The following is a 21467-nucleotide window of genomic DNA, read 5'->3' on the forward strand; positions in this document are numbered from 1 at the left end:
GCAGAAGCATTTGAACCCCTGAGCATCCATCCTGGTGCAAAGCCCCTTTAATGTCAAGATTGCATTGTCTAAGAAAATGACTTAAAACTTCTAATCTGATATGTCCTTTCTTGTAATTGAAGATGAGCCATTGTGAGATGAATGAATGTGTGAATGTCTTGGAACCCAGGCCTTGTATAGACAATGTATGTAAGCTTTGAGCACAATTGTCCTTCTTGCAGGGAATATGATCCAGGTTGCTCAGTGACTATCTGAAACTGTACATAGTGTTTTATGTAATGAAAGATGATTCATGTGTCTGGTTGTTTTTCTATTGTGACAGGTATCCAGTAATCAGGACAGAAGATAAGTCACCATATTATAGAACATTAAAAAAACTGTGGCTAGACAGAGTCACTATATTAGTTTTTTATGGGTACTGTTGTGGTTTAAATGAGAAAGGTCCCACATAGGCTCGTGTATGTGAACACTTGGTCCATAAATGGTGGTGCTCCTTGGGGAGGTTGTGGGGCCATTAGGAGGTAGAGCCTTGTTGGGGGAAGAACCTCATCCAATGTAGGAGGGCTTTGAGAGTTCATAGCCTTGTGCAGTTCTAGATTGGTCTCTCTGGAATGGAGATGAGGTCTCAGTGTCCTGACCTGCGTGCCTGCTGTCCTGTTTCCCTGACATTATGGACATTATGTTTCCATCTGGAAACAGAAGTCTGAATTATCTCTTCCTTCTATAATTTGCCTTGGTCAAGGTATTTTATCACAGCAATAGAAAATTAACTAACACAAGTTCCTAACAAAAGCATGGTGGAACATGCCTGAAACACCAGTGCTCTGGAGTCAGAGATAGTATGTTCATAAATTCAGGGTGAACATGACCTAGATGTAGAAACTCTCTCAAAAATGAAAACAAAAATACTAAAAATCCCCTCTTTTCCTTAAATTCTGTTCTGCCTTCATCTCTTTCTTTTCCTTTTATATTATTACAGAACCAGGACTGGGCTAATGATAATAGTTTTAAAATGAGTGATTTACTAAGTAACATTTAAACAGTTCCTTCAATACATTTCAACATAATGTGGACTAACTGCATCTATCATGATCTACAGTTGTATACTGAAGGAGTTTTCTACATGCGATTTTAGGAGATTTCTCCTTTCATCCCAACTATAATCTCATTGGCTTGTTCTATACCCCTGGATCTCTCTCCTGGTGTGTTGATGCCACATATTCTAGCACATGGATCTACATATGGCACTAACTCTTTTAAAATGTCACCACCACCAATTAGAGGGTTAGAAACTATGCCTCAAAGAGAAAGAAAAAGTAATGGACAAGGATGAACCAGCCATGTAGGTCTTGACTATGAGCAAGGAGGCACACTAGCAAACACATCCCACTCCTCAAATGCTGCCTAAGAAAACAGGACAAAAGGAATTGAAACTCTTCCATGGTTAGTCAAACTGTCATTGCTCTCATACACTAATGGCTGAAACTTGGGAGATGATCTCACTGAGATGAAATGTGATGATGCAATAAAGGTCTAAGAACTGTGAAGCAGGCCAGTCACCACACAGCTGATTGTGATGTAAGCAACCAGCCTTGGAGGACATGTGAGGGGAGCTGTGGTGTCTTAGCTCTGCCAGTTCAGTTAGCTCTACATTTTACCATATAACTGGCCACCAGTTCACTTGGAGATAGTATAACAGGTAAGTATAGGCTCTATCCATCTTTGTTGTGTATGTAATTAATATTTCTAAGTATCCTTATCAGAATTTATGACTGACTTTGAAAAATTAAGTTCATGGTTGCATGTACATTCACAGTGATGTGGTAATGTCACCACTGTTCATATTCCCTAACTGAAATACTGTCCTGATTGAGTGCCATCTATCATTTCTCACTGCCCTGGCTGTTAGCAACTGCCTCTGTGATGTCTGCATCTGGAGGTGACTGCACCAGGGTCTGTTTGAGTGGAATCACCTGGTGGTTGATATTTTGGGACTGGCATTTTAGCGTAATGTATACACGCCTCATCCATTTGCCACCCATGTGCACATTTCTCTCCTCAAGTCTGTAAGTAGGAATCATATTCTATCACCTGTACAGTTAGTCCTTAATTTCCCATGGTGCTCTCATTCAATGTGGTCTGTATCTGTAAAACGATCTTCTGTTGAATCAATCATTCCTAGCTCTTAATACCAACTTGAGAGGATCTGGACACTGAAGGAAATAGGATGTTGGGCAAGAAGTAGTTCCTGTGAAATGTGCCTTTGAAGACAGTTCCTTGTGCCTGTTTCCTTCTCTGTCTCTGAAAATGAAGTCCAGTTTCTGCCACTAAACTACTATTGGATATGAGCTCAGCTCTGGGATGTGGTTGATATATGCAGTCATAGTCTATTGGATGAAACTTATTTTCCCTTTCCCAGAAGGTATCCATCGCAAATAGCTTCTTGGTAAGCGGGGCAACCCATGTCTACCTCTCCTTCTCTGTGCTGAGAGTATGTATGGTTTGAACTTGTGTGGGCATTACACATGCTGTCACAGTCTCTGGGAGTACAGGTTGCATCAGCCCTGTTGGGTGTGGAAGAAGCTGTTTCCTTGGAGTCATCCTTCACCCTTGGCTCTTAAAAATCTTTCTGCTTCCTTGTCCACATAGATCCCTGAAATGTGAGGGGATGCGGTTTGATAAAGATACATTTAGTGCTGAGTGCTCCAAACTCTCTAATTCACCAGGCATTGGCCAGTTTGTGGGTCTCTGTATTATTACCATTTACTGTAAGAAGCTTCTCTGAAGAGGGTTCAATAATGCATTGGTCTATGGGTATAGCACTGTGTCATTAGGAATAATTTTCTTGCTATTTCCTTTAGCAAAATAATAGTAGTATGCTTGACCTATCTAGTCTAAGGTTATTGGCCACTTTAGCATTGTCAAATGTGTGTTCCATCTCATGGAGTGAGCCTTAAGTACAATGAAAATGGTTGCTGCTTACCCCTATAACATTTGTCTATTATGTCAGTATATCTTGAAAGCGGGTCACTATTTTACATCTCAGGCTTTGAAGCTGGGTGATATTGATGATTACCTTTCTTCTCTGATAGTATGAAAAGTACCTTCTAGCACAATGAATGCTGGCCAGTACAGGTGAAGCTTCCATGTTTGATGATAAAAGTAAGTAGTGTCTTCAGCTATAGGGTCTTGTTGTCAGGTTATGGCGAACAATCCAGAGTATTGGTAGTTAACATGTGATGTTTGGGGATCTATGAAAAACTTTTGGTCAATGACTCAACAAAATGTAACCCATTTCTGGCACTGGATGTTTAACTTTGTGATATAAGATGTATAATTGAGGCATTGTATCCCCTTTTATAAATGACTCTAAGTTTACATACATGTGTGTTAGTCTGTATGTATGTATATTTCCCCCAGAAACTTCTGCAGTAGTAGATTTCCATATAGTTTTTCAAATTTCCATTAGCTTCAGTTATCCCTCCCTATTTTCTCCCTCTTACTTTTCTTGCACATCCCTCTATTTAATCTTCGTGTTCTAGTTTTCCTTTTTATCTTTGTAACACTATGCTATATTTTCCCTTCCTTTGGAGATCTCCTGCTCTCCCTTGGACCCTTAACAGCTACCTAACCATTATGGTTATTCTGATTTAAACACACATATCTAAAGCTTAAACCAAACATTCATACATAAGAGAAAAATATGCAATATTTGACTTTTGAGATCTGGGTCAACTTACTTGGGATAATTTTTTTGGCTCCTTAAATGTACCTGCAAACTTCATAATTTCATTTTTTCTTAACAGCTAAATAATATTCTATTATGTAAATTTACAATATATTCATGATCCATTTATCATTCAATGGCTCTCTAGGCTTTCTTTTTGCAATACCTGGCTATTATGAAGAGAGGAGCCATGAGCATGAAAAGCAAGTGTAAGTGTAATGAGATACAGAGTTCTTTGGGCATATGTCTAAGAATGGCTTACCTGGGTATTGTGGCAAAACACTTTTCAGCTTTTTGAGGAACCTCCATTTTGATTTTCATAGTGGTTGTACCAGTTTGCATTCTTACAATAATGAGTAAGTATTTCCCTTTCCGTATAATCTTGCCAGCATGAGCTGTCACTTTCCATTGATATTGGTCATTCTGACTGGGTAAGGTGAAATCTTAACATAGTTTTAATTTGAACTTTCTTATGACTAAGTATACTGAATACTTCTTAAGTGTTCCTCAGCTATCCATGTTTCATCTTTTGAGAACTCTGATTATATCTGCATTCATTTTGGTTGAATTATTTCTTTTGTTGATCAGTTTTTTAATTAATTTTTTGTATTCTAGTTACTAACCCTCTGTCAGATGTATTGGTAAATATTTTTGCCTGTTCTGTGGGCTGCTTCTTTTCTTGAATGACTTTATCATTTGCTGTACAGAAGCTTTTTAGTTTCTTGAGGTCCCTTTTATCAATTGTTGTTCTTTAATGGTGTGGTATTGCTGTCCTGTTCAGAAAGTCCTTTCCTGTGTCAATAAGTTAAAGCCTATTCCATACTTTAACCTCTATCAGGTTAGGTTATTTGGTCTTACATTGAGGTGCTTGCTTGATTTGGAATTGAGTTTTGTGCAGGGTGATAAATGTGAATTCTTTGACATGCAGCTATCCAGTTTGACCAGAACAATTTGTTAAGGAGTCTATCTTTTCTCCACTGTTTATTCTTAGCTTCTTTTTCAAAAATCAAGTGTCTGAAAGTGTGTGGGATTATGTCTGATTATTCTGTTCTACTCCATTGACCAATGTGTCTGGTTTAGGCCAATTTCATGTTTTTTTTTTTAATTACTGTAGCTCTGTAATACAACTTGAAATCTGAGATGGTGATACTTTCTGAGGCTCTTTTATTACTTAGGATTGTTTAAGCTATCCTGGGTATTTTGTTTTTCCATTTGAAGTTGACAACTACTTTATCAATTTCTGTGAAAAATTGTGTTGGGATCTTGATGGGAATTGCACTGAATTTGTAGATTGCTTTTGGTAGGCTGGCCATGTTTTTAAAATTTAGTTTAGAATTTAATTTAATTTTACATATCAGCCACAGATTCCACTGTCCTCCCTCCTCCAGCCACCCCCTGCCCTCCCCCAGGCTACCCCCCCATTCCCATCTCCTCCAGGGCAAGGACTCTCCAGGGGATTCAGCTCAGCCTGGTAGATTCAGTTGAGGCAGGTCCAGTCCACTCCTCCCTTCGCCCATGCTAAGCAAAGTGTCCCTGTATAGGCCCCAGGTTCCAAACAGCCAGTTAATGCACTACGGACAGGTCCTGGTCGCATTGCCTGGGGGCCTCCCAAACAGATCAAGCTAATCAACTGTCTCAATTATCCAGAGGGCCTGATCCAGTTGGGGGCTCCTCAGCTATTGGTTCATAGTTCATGTGTTTCAATTAGTTTGGCTATTTGTCCCTGTGCTTTTTTCAATCTTGGTCTCAACAATTCTCACTCATACAATCCTTCCTCTTTCTTGCTGATTGGACTCCTGGAGCTCCACCTGGGGCCTGGCCATGGATCTCTGTATCTCCTTCCATCAGTCATTGGATGAGATTTCTAACACAACAGTTAGGGTGTTTGGCCATCCTATCATCAGAGTAGATCAGTTTGGGCTTTCTCTCAACCATTGCCAGTAGTCTATTGTGGAGGTATCTGTGGATTTCTGGGACCTGTCTAGCACTTTGCTTCTTCCTATTCTCATGTGGTCCTCATTTATCATGGTCTCTTATTCCTTGTTCTTCCTCTCTGTTCTTGATCCAGCTGGGATCCCCTGCTCCCCTAAGCTCTCTTTCCCTCAACCCTTGCCCTTCATTACCCCTCTCATGTCCAGTTTGCTCATGTAGATCTCATCCATTTCTCTGTTATTAGGCGATCCCTATGTCTTTCTTAAAGGTCTTGTTTTCTAGGTAGCCTCCCTGGACTTATGAGTAGCAGTCTAGTCATCCTTTCTTTTACATTTAGTATCCACCTATGACTGAGTACATACCATGTTTGTCTTTCTGAGTCTGGGTTACCTCACTCAGGATGATTTTCTTCTAGATACATCCATTTGCCTGCAAACCTCATGATGTCACTGTTTTTCTCTGCTGAGTAGTACTCCATTGTGTAAATGTACCACATTTTCTTTATCCATTCTTCAGTTGAAGGACATCTAGGTTGTTTCCAGGTTCTGGCTATTAAGAATAATGCTGCTATGAACATAACTGAGCATGTGTCCTTGTGGTATGATTTAGCATTCCTTGGGTATATGCCCAAGAGTGGTATAGCTGGGTCTTGGGGGAGATTGATTCCCAGTATCTACAAAAGCACCATATTGATTTCCAAAGTGGCTATACAAGCTTGCATTCCCACCAACAATGGAGGAGAGTTCCCCTTGCTCTGTATCCTCTCCAGCATAAGCTGTCTTCAGTGTTTTTGATCTTAGCCATTCTGACAGGTTTAAGGTGATATCTCAGAGTCGTTTTGATTTGCATTTCCCATAAGATTAGGGATGTTGAACAATTCCATACATGTCTTTTAGCCATTTGAGCTTCTTCTGCTGAGAATTCTCTGTTGAGCTCTATAGCCCATTTATTAATTGGAGTGTTGGGCATTTTGATATCTAATTTCTTGAGTTCTTTATATATTCTGGATATCAGCTATCTGTCAGATGTGGGGTTGGTGAAGATCTTCTCCCATTCTGTAGGCTGTTGCTTTGTCTTGTTGACCATGTCCTTTGCTCTACAAAAGCTTCTCAGTTTCAAGAGGTCCCAATGATTGATTGTTTCTCTCAGTGTCTGTGCTACTGGTGTTATATTTAGGAAGTTGTCTCCCATGCCAATGCATTCAAGAACTACTTCCTATTTATTCTTCTATCAGGTTCAGAGTAACTAGATTTATGTTGAGGTCTTTCATCCACTTGGACTTAAGTTTTGTGCACGGTTCCAGGTATGGATCTATTTGCAGCCTTCTACACATTGACATCCAGTTATGCCAGCACCATTTGTTGAAGATGCTTTCTTTTTTCCATTATACAGTTTTGGCTTCTTTGTCAAAAATTTTATGTTCAGAGGTGTGCAGATTAATGTCAGGATCTTCAATTCGATTCCATTGGTACACATGTCAATTTTTATGCCAATACCAAGCTGTTTTTATTGCTGTAGCTCTATAGTAGAGCTTGAGGTCAGGGATTGTGATGCTTCCAGAGGTTAATTTATTGTACAGGATTCTTTTGGCTATCTTGGGTTTTTTGTTTTTCCATATGAAGTTGAATATTATTCTTTCCATGTCTGTGAAGAATTGCGTTGGTATTTTTGACAGGGATTGCATTGAATCTGTAGATTCCTTTTGGTAAAATTGCCATTTTTACTGTGTTAGTCCTGCCTATCCATGAGCATGGGAGATCTTTCCATTTTCTGACATCTTCTTCAATTTATTTTTTTTCAGGGACTTAAAGTTCTTGTCATATAGGTCCTTCACTTGCTTAGTTAGAGTTATCCCACGATATTTTATATTATTTGTGGCTATTGTAAAGGGTGATGTATCTCTGACTTCCTTCTCAGCTTGTTTGTCAATTGTATATAGGAGGGCTACTGATTTTCTTGAGTTGATCTTGTATCCTGCTGTGTTGCTGAAGGTATTTATATGCTGTATGAGTTCCTTGGTCGAATTTTTGGGGTCATTCATGTATACATCATGTCATCTGTAAATAGCGAAAGCTTGACTTCTTCCTTTTCAATTTGTATCCCCTTAATCTCCTTATGTTACCTTATTGCTCTGGCTAGAACTTCAAGCACTATACTGAATAAGTATGGGGAGAGCAGACAGCCTTGCCTTGGTCCTGATTTTAGTGGAAATGCTTTGAGTTTCTCTCCATTTAATTTGATGTTGGCTCCTGGTCTGGTGTAAATTGCCTTTATTAGGTTTAGGATTGTTCCCTGTATTCCTGATCTCTCCAGGACTTTTATCATAAAGGGGTGTTGGATCTTGTCAAAAGCCTTTTTAGCATCTAGTGAGATGATCATGTGTTTTTTTTCTTTGAGTTTATTTACATGGTGTATTACATGGACAGACTTTCATATGTTGAACCACCCTTGCATCACTGGGATGAAGCCTACTTGATCATGGTGGATAAAATATTTTGATGTGTTCTTGTAGTATTTTTGCATCAATGTTCATGAGGGAGATTGGTCTGTAGTTCTCTTTCTTCGTTGCATCTTTGTTTGGCTTGGGAATCAGGGTAATTGTAGCCTCTTAGAAGGAGTTTGGTAATGTTCCTTCTGCTTCTATTGTGTGGAACAATTTAAAGAGTATTGGTATTAACTCTTCTTTGAAGATCTGTTAGAATTCTGGGCTGAAACCATCTGGTCCTGGGCTTTGTTTTTGGTTGGGAGACTTTTAGTGACTGATTCTGTTTCCTTGGGGGTTATTGGACCATTTAAATAATTTATCTGGTCTTGATTTAACTTAGGTATGTGGTACCTATCCAGAAAATTATCTATTTCTTTTATATTTTCCAGTTTTGTGGAGTAGAGTATTTTGAAGTATGACCTGATGATTTTCTGGATTTCCTCAGTGTTAGTTGTTATGTCTCCCTTTTCCTTTCTGATTTTGTTAATTTGGATGCTCTCTTTCTGTCTTTTGGTTAGTTTGGATAAGGGCTTGTCTATCTTGTTGATTTTCTCAAAGAACCAACTCTTTGTTTCATTAATATTTTGTATTGTTCTCTTTGTTTCTATTTTATTGATTTCAGCTCTCAATTTGATAATTTCTTGGCATCTGTTCCTCCTGGGTGACTTTGCTTCTTCTTGTTCTAGAGCTTTCAGGTGTGCTGTTAAGTCACTAGTGTGAGATTTGTCCAACTTCTTTATGTTGGCATTTAGTGCTATGAATTTCCTTCTTAGCACTGCTTTCATAGTTTCCCATAAGTTTGGGTATGTGACATATTCATTTTTATTGATCTCTAGGAAGTCTTTAATTTCTTTATTTCTTCTTTAACCCATTGGTGATTCAGTTGAGCATTATCTCTTGTTGAAAATATTTTCTGTGCCTTTGAGTTGGTATTCTTCTCCTTCCTCTATCCCTATTATTATTCATAGGTTTGGTCTTTTCATGGTGTTCCAAATTTCTTGGACTTTTGGGTCATGATTGTTGGCTTTAGTGTTTTCTTTGACTGATGAATCTATTTCTTCTATCATATCTTCAGTGCCAGAAATCCTCTCTTCCATCTCTTGCATTCTGTTTGTTATACTTGCATGTGAAGTTCCTGTTCGTTAACTCAGATTTTCTATTTCCAGCATTCCCTCTGTTTGTGTCTTCTTCATTTTTTCTATTTCACTTTTCAGGTCTTGGACTGTTTCCCTCATGTGTTTCCTTGCTTTTTCATGGTTTTCTTTCAGGAATTTATTGTTTTCTTCTGCTTTATTTGTCTTTTCCTCTGGTTTTTTTTTATAGCGTTTTTCCCATTTTTTTTGGCACTTCATGTTCTTTATTGATTTCCTCCACTTTTTGTTTGTCCTTTCCTCCATTTAATTTTTGATTTCTTCTTCAAAATCCTCTAGCATCTTCGTGTTGTTGTTCTTAAGGTTGCTTTCTTTTGCTTCTTCCTTTTTGTGATATTCAGGTCTTGCTGTTGGAGGGGGCTAGGTTCTGGTGATGCTGTATTGCTCTTTATTTTGTTGTATGTACTTCTGCCTTGATGTCTGCCCATCTCCTTGTGGATTCATTCTTGGTCTTTTCAGTGCTCTTGGTCCAGACCGAGCTGACATATTCGGCATTTAAAGAAGCCTCTCTTGTTCCAATGAGAGGTGGTGGATTCTGCTTCTCAGAAAGCCACTCTTGGTCTAATCATGGCTGGCAGATTCTCTGTCTCCTGAGTTTACCCTTGGTCCAATGATGGCTCTTTGTCCAATGAGAGCTCTCTTTTTCTCTGTGCCAGGTGGGAGTTCTCTGAGCCAGATGGGAGCTCTCTGGGCCAGATGGGAGCTGGGGGCTGGTCACCAAGTCTCAGGAAGTGGCAGGGGGTCTCGGGCAGATGGGTGTTGGGGCAAGGCCTGTAGATTGCAGGGTCTTCGGGGGGGATATCTTAGAGAAGGGGAACCTTCCTGTGGAGGCCCTGATCAAGGGCCAGAAACTTGGGCCAAGTTGTGCAGGTCTTCCCCAGGAATGACTGGTGCCCAGGGATGGGACCTAGGGGCCGGCCTCCCTGGTTATGACCCCAGACACTCACCTCTGGTCTGGATGGGAACTCAGGCTGGCCATTCTTACAATATTAATCCTACTGATTCATGAGCATAGGAGGACTTTTCATCTTTGGAATAATTCAAAGTATCATTAATTGCATATGATATGATTTTATAAGTAAAATTCCTTAAAGACTCCCCCAGGAAACTTGTTCAACTGAAAAGCAATTTCAGCACAGTAGCAGGATGCAGAATTAACACAGAAAAAATCAGTAACCCTCTTATATGCAAATTAATAAGCTCATAAACTTTCTTGCAATATCTGTAACCAAGTAAGTGCAAGGCTTATATAATAAAAACTTTAGATATTGAAGAAAAAAAATGAAGAACTCTAAATGCATTTTATTGTTGTTTCTATTTCCTTATTTATGTACCTGTTTAAATTGTTGATCTCTTCTTGGCTTAATTTTGGTGGTTTGGATGCATCTAGAAACTCATCCATTTCTTTTAGGCTTTATAACTTTATAGAATATATTTTTTTTATTTTTTCCTTATTGTGAATTTCTTTGATGCCAATTGTTTCCCCTTTTAGCTCTAAATCTCTTCATTTGATTCATTTGGTAATAATTGTGCCAATAGCCTGTAATTCTTGTTTATCTTCTCAAAGAACCAGCTCTCAAGTTTATTGATCTTTTATTGTTGCAGGAGATTTGTTTGTGTTTTCACTCTGAAATTGCCAATGGAGTAGACTATAGAGTTTTCTGGTGCACTCAGAGGAAGATAGCAGACATCATTATTCTTACTTCCCTCTCTCCAAGCACTCCCCTAAATCCCTCATTGCCTTCTTTCAAATACACAACCCTTTTTCATTAATCATTGTTACATGTAAATGTATATACATATACATTCCTAAATACAACCTGCTCAGTCTGTATAATGTTACTTGTATGTGTCTTTTTACTGCTGAACATTTAGTATTGGATAGCCAATTGGTGTGCTCTTTCCTGGGTAAGACTGTTTTACAACTTTCAGCATTCCTCTGTTGTCTGTAGTTTTCTGTGTAGGGTTGAGCCTGGTGAGCTTTCTTTATCCACTTGGTCATATCTATGACTGTAGAACTTGTTCTGTCCATGTTAAGGCATGTTAAGGCATTTTGACATTACTAGGAGACATAGTCTCACAGCAAACTATATTCCTCTAGCTCCTTCAATCTTTCATGGCCATTTTCCACAATGTTCCCCAAGACTTAGATGTGGGAGGTGTTCTGTAGATGTATCCAGTGGGACTGGGCCCCATAACCATGCATGTTGATTGGTTGTGGACTTCTGTAATTGTTTTCATCTGCTGTAAAGAGAAGCTTTCTTTATGAGTGGTGAGATGAGAAATACACTTATCTGAGGGTATAATGTTTTAATTAAGTAGTAGTTGCAGGTTCTCCTTCAAGATCCATGACTTCAATAGACCTGGGTAGTTAGCTAGATTTCCTGTACCAGGTATGGTTTGCTTTTCCTAATTGGTTCTTAAGTCCAATTAGAGAACAGGTGGTTACTAGCAAGGTATGTGTGCTACTACTACAAACGTAGGCTTATCTCTCCATAGTGGTTATTGTTGTGGTTCATAGGCATTATAGCTGGGTAGGACTGTCTGTTTCCGCCATCCTCTGGAAGCTTGCACAGCTCCTTCTAGTATCATTAAAGTAATTCTCAGGGAGAAGGCATTCAGGTTAGTTCCAGCTCAGAAGTCTCTATTCCCTGAATCTGAAGTGCCTGATGTGTGTGGGGTCAATCAAGGACAATTTACAATAGTCTGTTTTGGTATTCTCCTGGACAGCCTGGAACCACAACTCAAAACAAGGCTCATGCATCATTTTGTGGGTTTTGTTAGGTCATTTTTGGCTATTGGAATGAGCAATAATAGTTCAAAAGAGAAAATTTCCACTAATTAATGTGTTTTGTAGGTTATTAAAGTTTTTAGTAAGTCCTTACAATTTTTCTGAACTTCTTACTGTTCCTTTATCTCCTCCCTCTTTCTGTTTTTCTGTCCCCCACCCTTCCCTAATTAGGACTGCCCCTTTTCCATTTCCCAGATCAAATGGTCACCTGTATTCTGCTATTGCCCTCTCTATTGCTACCACACTGAATAACCCAGCTAAGGAATCTTTTGACCTTCTTGGTTAAGGAAGTTAATTCAGGATATTTATTCATATCTAAAGATTTGAGGCTAGAGAGTGAGTGATGTTTGGCTTTCTGAGTCTTGGTTACCCCATTCACTATGATTTTTTTCTATTTTCACCCACTTACCTAAAAAGTTTATTCTTTTTTTTAATAATTGAATAATATTCCATAGTGTACTTATATATCATTATCAACTTGTTGGTTGAAGGACATTTATGTTATTTCCATTTCCTGGCTGTTGTGAATGGAACTGCAATGAATATGGCTACACAAGTATCTGTGAAGTAGGATGCCTTGTCCTTTGTGCATATGTCAAGGAATGATATAGCTTGGTCATATGATAGATTTATTTTTACATTTCTAAGAATCCTACACATTGATTTAAATAGTGACTGTAGCAGTGTATAATCCTATGTAATAGTGAATGAAGACTCCCTTCCCCCGACACCTACTTCAGTGTTTGTTTTCTGTTGTTTTGCTGATATTTGCATTCTAACTGGGGTAAGATGAAATATTAAAGTTCTGATTTTGATTTGCATTTCCAAATTGCTAGGGATGATGAACTTTTTTATCTCTCTTTTTTTTCTCCCTTTGTGAACTCTTTGTTCAGGTCTGAGGCTCAATTAATTGAATGGGTTGGGTTTTGTTTTTGTTTTTGAATCTTTGAATTTTTTATTTCTTTAAATTTTCTGGATATTAATCCTGTAAAAGGTACATATATGGTAAAGATTCTCTCCCAACTTGTGGACCTCCTCTTAAATCTGTTTACTGCTAGTTTAGCTATGAAGAATCTTTTTACTGTTTACCTCCTTTTTTCTTATTTTTCAAACTATATCTATATAGTAGTGTTTACCTCCCCGACTCATCACAGATACTACCCACCTCCTTACAAACCTACTTGATGTTCTCTCTCTTTCTCCTCTCTCTCAAAAGAAAACAAGAAACAAAACCCATAGAAACAAAAAATCAAAACTATCAAAGGAATAGTAAGACAAAAAAAATGACAAACCAAGGCAATATGCAGCAAATGCTTGCCTCATCCAGCCTTGGTAGGAGGGTTTGTGCCTAGTCTTATTGTAACTTGTGCCCTGTTTGGTTGACATATCTGAGAAGACTACTTTTCAAAGGAAAATGTAGGAGGAGTGGATCTAGGGGAGAGGGGAAGTGGGTGATCAGAGACTGGGAGGAAGATGAGGAGGGAAAACTACCATTGGGATGTGTATGAGAAAGGAATAAAAAAGGCAAAAAAGAGACTGATAGTCACTATAGTTTGGTGTTACATGATGAGTATTAATTACTGTGGTGGTTTGAATGAAAATGCTTCCCATAAGCTCATATGTTTGAATTCTTGGTCTCCAGTTGTTGGAACTGTTTGGGAAATATTATGACATGGTCTTATTTGAGGTGGTATGTCACTGGGATTGTCTTGGAGATTTCAAAAGCCTTATGTCATTCTCAGTTAGCTGTTTCTGCCTCATGGTTATGTCTCAAGATGTGAGCTCTCAGCTACTTGCCAGCACCATGCCTACCTACCTGCAGCCATGATGATTATTGAGTTTAACCCTTGGAAACTGTATGCTCCAAATTAAACTGTTTTATAAACAAAAATAAAAAAGTGTTATCTGTAATTTATACCAGTGTTTTACTTTTATGAAGTCCCATGGTCATCTGTTGGCCTTAATTCTTGGGCAAATTGAGTACTATCAGAAAGTCCTTTCCTACAACTATAGTATGTGGGGCACTGCATATGTTTTCTTCTAACAGTTTCAGGTTTCATGATCAGGTTTTTGATTCATTTGGAATTACTTTTTGTTCTGGGTGATAGAGATGAGTTTAATTTCATTCTTCTACATGTGAACACTCAATTGTCCCAGCACCATTTGTTGAAAATGTTTTCTTTTCTCTTGCTTATGTGTGTGGCATCTTTTTCAAATATTAAATGGCTGAAGTTACATGTAGTCATGGTTGGGTCTTCCATTTAGTTCCACTGATCTACCAGTCAGTTCTGTGTCAGTATCATAAAGTTTTTACTAATATAGCTCTGTCATGTATCTTTTTTCCTCCTTTTTTTATTAAGAGATTTTCTATTCATTTTACGTGTCTACTTTATTACTGACACGTGGGTTAGTAGTGATCACTATGTTGTTGGTATTTATGTTGTTTGTTTCCTCAGTGATACATTTAAAAAAATATGGGCTGGATTTCTTTTCACATCCACTCTGCTTATTCTTTTCTTCAGTCCAAAATACAGCTCCCAATGTTTTCTTTAGGTTTGGTTTGTTGGATATGAAATTGTTTAGGGGATTTATATCATGGAAAGTTTTTCTGTCACAGGGGCAGACAGTTTTGTCTGGTATATTAGTCTTATATTAGTCTAGGCTTTTCCATCTTTTAGGAGTTGGATGCATTGTTCCAGGCTCTTCTCAATTTCAAGGTTGCCATCAAGAAATCAGCTGTTATGCTGATGAGTTTTTCTTCATATGTGACTTGCAGTTTCTCCCATGCTGGTTTCAATACACTTTCTTTGCTATATATACTTAAGTATTTTAACTATGATATGCTGTGGGATCTTCCTGTCTATTCTTGTCTATTTGGTGCTTCGGTATCTGCATGGGTGTGCCTTACCTTAGTTTGGGGGAAGTTTCCTTCTATGATCTTCTTGAAAATCACCTGGTCTATGCTATTGACTTGGGAATCTTCTCCCTCATGTATGTGTACAATTTGAAGGTTTGGCTTTTCATGATGTCCCACATTTCTTGTTTGTTCCTTCTCTGTGTTTTTGTAAAATTTTTATAGCCATTGCTTGCTTGGTCTAGATCCTCTACTTTAGCTCTGAGTCCTGATGTTCTATCTTCTGCTAGAGTCATTCTACTTACAAGGCTTTTCTTTGAGTTCTCTACTTTAGTTATTGGATTTTTATTTTAGCTGGGGTTCTTCTCAATATTTCTATCTCCTGGTTGAATTCTGTTCTGAAGTCCAAGGCTGTTTTTGCTGTTTCCTTCAACCTTATATATTATGGGCATCACTCAGGCATTTATTCTCCTTCAGTTCTGTCTCCTTAACTTCACTGAGCTGTTTCTTTGTATCTTCTTACATTCCTTGAATTCTTTACTGAAGCATATGATTTTTGATTTAAATTATGTGCTCTTGTCCTAGGGCTCATCTATATATTCTCACTAGCAAACACTTTTACAGGTCTGGTAGATTTTGGAGAGAAGACACTGGCTTGATCTTTCATATTGATTGTATTTTTGCAATGAGATCTGGGCATATGGATTCATTCTGTTAGTTGCTTTTCTTATCTTATATGCATAGAGCAGATTAGGTCAGAAGAGAGAATGTGTGGGCATAGTGGTCTTAGAGGTTGGAAACGGCTAGGGAGGAATGCGGTGTACTGGAAACAGTAGACTGGGTTGCTGTATAGGATGTCCCTCCTGGTCCAGGCCTTGAATATGGGTATAGATCTGACTGAATGGAAAGGTTAGAGGTGGTGTGGGAAGGGTGTTCTCAATGGGAGGAAGGCAGGGTGGTTCCTGGCAGAAGCATAAAGGTTATTTTACATGCAGACATTGGTGGTTGGACTAGGCTTGGCCATAGTTTTGGGTCTCAAGGAGAGATCTGGTACTTGGAAAGTCTATATGTCAGGGGAAGGTCAAGGAGACTCACTTGGTTATACCTGGAGAAGGGTGAGTGAGATCTGTCTGGGTTGAGAGGTTGGATGCTGTGTCTCTGAAGTATCCTTCTTTGTCTCCTTTCATTTATTTTATTTTGAAGTCTGTTTTGTCTGAAATTAGGGCAGAGAAAACTGCTTTTTTACTATTCCTATTTGCTTAGGATACTTTGTTCATCCTTTCAATTTAAGGTGGCTCCTAACTTTGAAGGTGAGTTCCTTGTAGACTACACAAAGATAGTTCTTGTTTCTTTATCCAACTTGAGTCTTTTGATTGGGAAGTAGAGACCACTGGTACTTAAAGTTATTATTGAAAAGTATTGTTAGTTGCAGTCATTTTGTGATTTTGATACTTGTGTTCTTAGTTGTAGACTATGTTTCAGTTATTATAACTTCATTTGCTTTCCTTCTACAGTATATTTTCTAAACTTAGTCATTTCTTCAATTTAGTAAATTCTAAAATACACACTAGAAACCATATTACACAAACTCAATTCTGTTCCTTAGGATAAAACCAAGGGAGGTGAGAATGTATATCAACATAAGTTAATAAGTTATACATACATACACACACAGGTGTATATACGTGATAGCCTCACACACAATGCACAGGGCACCATTCATAATAGGTAAAACTCAGTATTAATCCAGATATAGAAACTCAGTGATTGATCAGAGAAAGCATGGGTCATCCATACAATGAGAAACTAGTCAGTATGGAAGTTGACAATCTTCTCATACTGGCTATAGCATTGATAGACTTTGAAAATCTGATGTAAGTTAGCTGATGTGGTGGTTCCTGCCTCTAATACCAACAAGGAGAGGGAGCAAGATTGCTTCTAGCTGAAGGTTGGCCTGGGATACAGACACATACAGTGTCACAAAATATGAACAGTTAAATGTGCTGAGTCAAAAGTAACACCACTTGAATGTATGACTACACTTCTATCTTTAAGGTTGGCATGTAACTCCATGGTATGGATAATGCATAAGTTATCCACTGTTGTGCTTCTGTTGGCTTTCTATTTTCAGTATGAAATTTCATGCTATGATGACAATCTGGATGGTTAAATATTTGGGGCCAAACTTCACTGTGAGTCTGTAATCAGTGGTAAAAGAAAAATCTTAGGTGGTGTGTAGATTATCAACCTGCTAGTAAATGTTGTCACAGAGCCATCCCCTCTGAGTTTGATCAGAAGACACTCCCTGTCGATTTCCTGGTCAAAGGCCCACCTGCTCAACATAACCCTTCTCTCCTGGTAGTGCCCCACAGTGGACAATCTCCCAGGCCTGAAGAGCCCATCCTTATGATGTCCTGTGTTTCTTTGCAGTTTCCAGGTGTTCAGTGTCAGCGTTAAAATGGTCAGAAAGCATGCCAGCCGGCAGCTAGGAGGCTTTGGTGCCGCCATCCTAGCATGGATCCTTTGTAGCATCTCTATGGCCCTCCCTCATTGGCGAATGTGGGGTTTTCAAGAGCCTATGGATTCCAAGCCCAGAATGACTTTAGTGGGGATGTGGATGACCTGCGTTTACCACCAGAAAAACCTTTCCAACATTTTCAGAGTGTGTTACCCATACACCTACCAGGATACCTTCATTCCTTTGGATATTCGAGTTGCTCAACACCTGTTACTTGTCTCCAGCTTTCTCGGCATGGTTGCGACAGTTTCCATCATTGTTGCTCTTTGGAAAATTTACTCAGGGAAAATCCGGAAGAAAGCCCCCTACAATCCATTCTTTTTTTCAGGGGTTCTGAACATCATTGCTGGCAGCTTTCTCTTCCTTTCCATCTTGTACAACTATTTCGCCATCATTCACAAGGACAGGATTGCCTTTCCCCCATATTTCCGCACACCGTCCTTCCCAGATACCCAGAGAGTTGGCACTGCGCTGACAATGGCAACTCTTTCTTCTTTCTTATTTCTAGTGGGTGGCACAATTTACCTTACTTTCACTTTTCCCCAGCGTCCTTATATACATTCTAATATTTAGATGTAAATTTCCAACTTACATAGACTTGAAAATCCAAAATTACAAGAAATAATCACAAGTATTCTTCAGATATCTACCTAAAATTTCCAGATTGAGAGCATGCCAAAGGTGGACAAGGGGCCTCCATTTCCTGTTTTGGTTGCTTTAGTATTTCATTGATTGGCTTATGGATTTTCATCAAATAAAATCTTGTCTACTTAGTCTTATGAGTTCTGGATTTTAATTACTTTTGCTGAAAGTAAATAATCAAGGAACATAGTAGATATGAAAATGAGTGTCAAAATATATTGACCCCTTACATCATCCTCTAAATCCATAAAAATTAAAAAAGTCCCATTTCCCATGCTATAAAAATTGCAACTCTCCACCAGATGAAATTTCCCAAACTATGTTACAGATTGCTATAAGGAATATCCACAATGCATTTGTCAAAACACCTGTGAAATTCCCCCCCATATTTCCTTGCTTCTTCATTTAGTCCTTTAAATAGATTTTTTTCTTAAAATTTTAAAATTTGAGGCATCTCTTCTCATCTTTTATTCTCCTTGTACTCCAATTTTATTATATACTAAATATTTTCCGACTATCCTATACCTAATTAACTTAACAAGTATTCCCTGATATAGTTCCATACATTTTTATGCACTTCCTTGTTATGAGACATTATCTAGGGAGATATAACAGAAAAAAATTACTCATCATCAACAGCAAAACAATGAAATAATTCTAGCTAGGTGTAACTTAGATGGAGTGGGATAACTTGAGGGACTCCCCAAGGAAAGCTCCAAACTAAATTCTTGAAAAAAAGACATCATTTTGCCTGGGAGTCCAGGGTCTAGTTCATAGTGGCAAAGACGTCATGGTGGTAGGATCTTGAGATTGCTGATTACATTGTAATCACAGTTAGAGGACAGAGAGAGGCACATGCTGTTTGACTTGCTTTCTCCTTTTCATGCAGTTCATGACCCAAGCCCAGGAAAGTTACTGCCTAACTTTAGGGCAGGACTTCCCACTTCAACTCACCTATTTAAAATAACCCCATACAAGCTGTCCCAGAGACTAATGAAATCTAGATAATGTCTCACAAGTGTGCCCAGAAACTTATTATGTGTAATTCTGGATTCTGTGAAATTAACAGTGAGCATAAACTACAACATTCTATTAATGTCAACACTATAGTAAGTAAATCAGCCTGACTTAACTGACAAGCCCCTAGAAATCCAGAGGAAATGTGGTTAAATAATGGTAACAGGATAATTAGGCCCTTAAAGGCAAGATCAGCATCTATAGAGGAATAGATTCAAGATATAGTCAATATTGAATATCATAACCATAATGGTACTTGGATAGGGGAAGGGATTTCCAGAGGCTTGAAGACAAATTGAAATGTCAGGTTGCAGGAAGATAAGGCTCAAACCAGTTGCCAAGGCATGCACATAACATTCTTCCTTATGAGCCAACCTGGAGTTTGTCCGAGGGCCTAGCAACAGGTGCTGTCAGAATTCCTGATCATGCCCAGCCAATGAGAAGTGACCATGCAACATCAACAGATCAGGCAATGTCAGAGGTCCTGATTGTGCCTAGCCAATGAGAGGTGACCATACAATGTCACAGATTGGGATGCATCCTGGGTGCTGGGAGGAGGGTATATAAGGCTTTCCCTGTTACTTAATAAACAAGTCTGCTGTTTGCCATTCACCTGATTCTGGGCATCTATGTCATTGATGGTACAGCTTCTCCCTCCCTCCCTCGAGGTAGCCATTAGGATGCAGTAACATCTGGCACCTGAACATGGCACTTCTGGCATGGGTTTTGAGCTCACCTGGGTCAGGGTCCTTTTTTGTGGCTATAATTTTTGGGTTTTGATTTTTGTCTGTTCTTGCCATCACTGTTTATGGCACCAATAGTTACTTTTGCTTTCCTGGTGCCAGTTATGATTGTTGCCCTCCCTTCACTCACTGCCCTGGACAGCACCCCTAAGATGGTATGTTTTGGTGAGAAAGCCCCTCAATGTTGTGTGCTTTTGTTCCCTTCAGTAGGTAAATATTGGGATCCCCCCTTTCTTTACTTTTTTTTTTTGTTGTCTGTTATGTTTGTCTGCCCATCAAGTTAGGAAGGCATATTGTTTCAGTTCACTTGGTGCTTCCACATAAGGGGTGATCCCTCCAGGAGATGGAACCAAGGCTTATCTCCCAAATGCTGTCCCTTGTCTGAAAATACCATGTGGGCATACAGATGTGGCATAAAAAACCATGGAAGTCCCCCAGTAAGCACAAGGCATAAAGTTCTGATATAAATTTCCACCCCTGTTGACTGCCATCTCTCTGACTGTTGCTTGCCTTCTGTCCCCCTCCTCATCACATTGTCCGCTTCCATGTCTTACTTCTCTACTGCATCTGATGATACAAACATTTTGGGCCCTATAAAATCTGTCAAGGAGAATGCAGCTGCCATTAAGATCCCATGTGCTGCTCCCTCATTGGCCCCATTTCTGCTGTGGGTATCAACTCCCCTGCTGGGGTATCCATGGGACAATATTCCCCAGGGCCTGCCTATCTCAGAGGCTGGCCACTCCCCTGCTCCACTGTGTACCCATCACTGCCCACAGCAAGCCCCATTCATAACCAGGAGGCCTGAAGAGGCTTATCCAGTTAACCTGGTTCAAAATGCATCCCCTACAATCCACAGGGACAAGCAATTGTGGAGAGGTCCAACAGAGCTTTAGGTCAGGACTATCTCACCAGCAGCTAGGAGAGTTCCTCATCTGGCTTTAACAGAGGTCCTTTTCCATATGAACTTTCTCAGTTTTGATGACACAGGGCTCACCCAGCTCAAGCCCTTGGTGTTTCTGCCAAGGAACACACCTCTGCCCCTGGTGAGATGGAGAGATTCTATCTCCCTCCAATAGCAGCCACCAGCTCCCTGCTGACCCATGGGAGAGGGTATGCTTGTGTTTTTCCTCAGAGTGCCACTATGCCAATATGGGTCCCAACAAGAAATGTGTGTCCTGCCATGGACCAGCCCACCTCCACCAAAGAAGAATTGGCCATGGATGTGTAATGTAAATACTCACCATCATTGCACCTTTTATTCCCTCAGAAGAAGAGGATCTATGGGCTCTGATTCCCTTGCCTCCCATTCTGTTGCCAGTGGCAATTAACTCCCCTGTTTCCTCTGTAATATTTACCACTAACTCTTCCCTAGGCATGCCATGAACCTGGTGCTGACCACCAAAAAATTGGAAGGTGCCTGGTATTTGGAGGAAGCCCTTTGTTTTACCCCTCTTTTTCTTTTCTTTTCTTTTTCTTGTCCTATGCCTAATAATAGAATTAGTAAGAGACATATCCCTACTAGCCTCCACTCCACACTTCAAGGCAATTTGCTTCACCCCCTTAATTACTCCATTCTACTCCAGGAACAAATATCCTGTCCCATT

The 21467-nt window shown here is 39.3% G+C and overlaps 1 protein-coding gene across 1 annotated transcript; it reads left to right on the forward strand.

Annotated features, from left to right (window-relative positions):
• The first annotated feature begins 1588 nt into the window (after positions 1-1588).
• LOC102912971 (claudin-34-like) lies at positions 1589-18231 on the forward strand. The gene is made up of 2 exons (XM_015990546.3): positions 1589-1699; positions 17371-18231. Exon 2 carries the CDS (start codon positions 17399-17401, stop codon positions 18029-18031), a length of 633 nt encoding a protein of 210 aa, XP_015846032.1. The 5' UTR covers positions 1589-1699; positions 17371-17398; the 3' UTR covers positions 18032-18231.
• The last annotated feature ends 3236 nt before the right edge of the window (positions 18232-21467 follow it).

The sequence above is a fragment of the Peromyscus maniculatus genome, chromosome X (genome assembly GCF_049852395.1).
Source record: "Peromyscus maniculatus bairdii isolate BWxNUB_F1_BW_parent chromosome X, HU_Pman_BW_mat_3.1, whole genome shotgun sequence".
NCBI lineage: Eukaryota > Metazoa > Chordata > Mammalia > Rodentia > Cricetidae > Peromyscus > Peromyscus maniculatus.

Excerpts from the sequence above, each read along its gene's own strand:
- LOC102912971 (XM_015990546.3), top strand. The coding sequence starts at position 17,399 with ATGGTCAGAAAGCATGCCAGCCGGCAGCTAGGAGGCTTTGGTGCCGCC.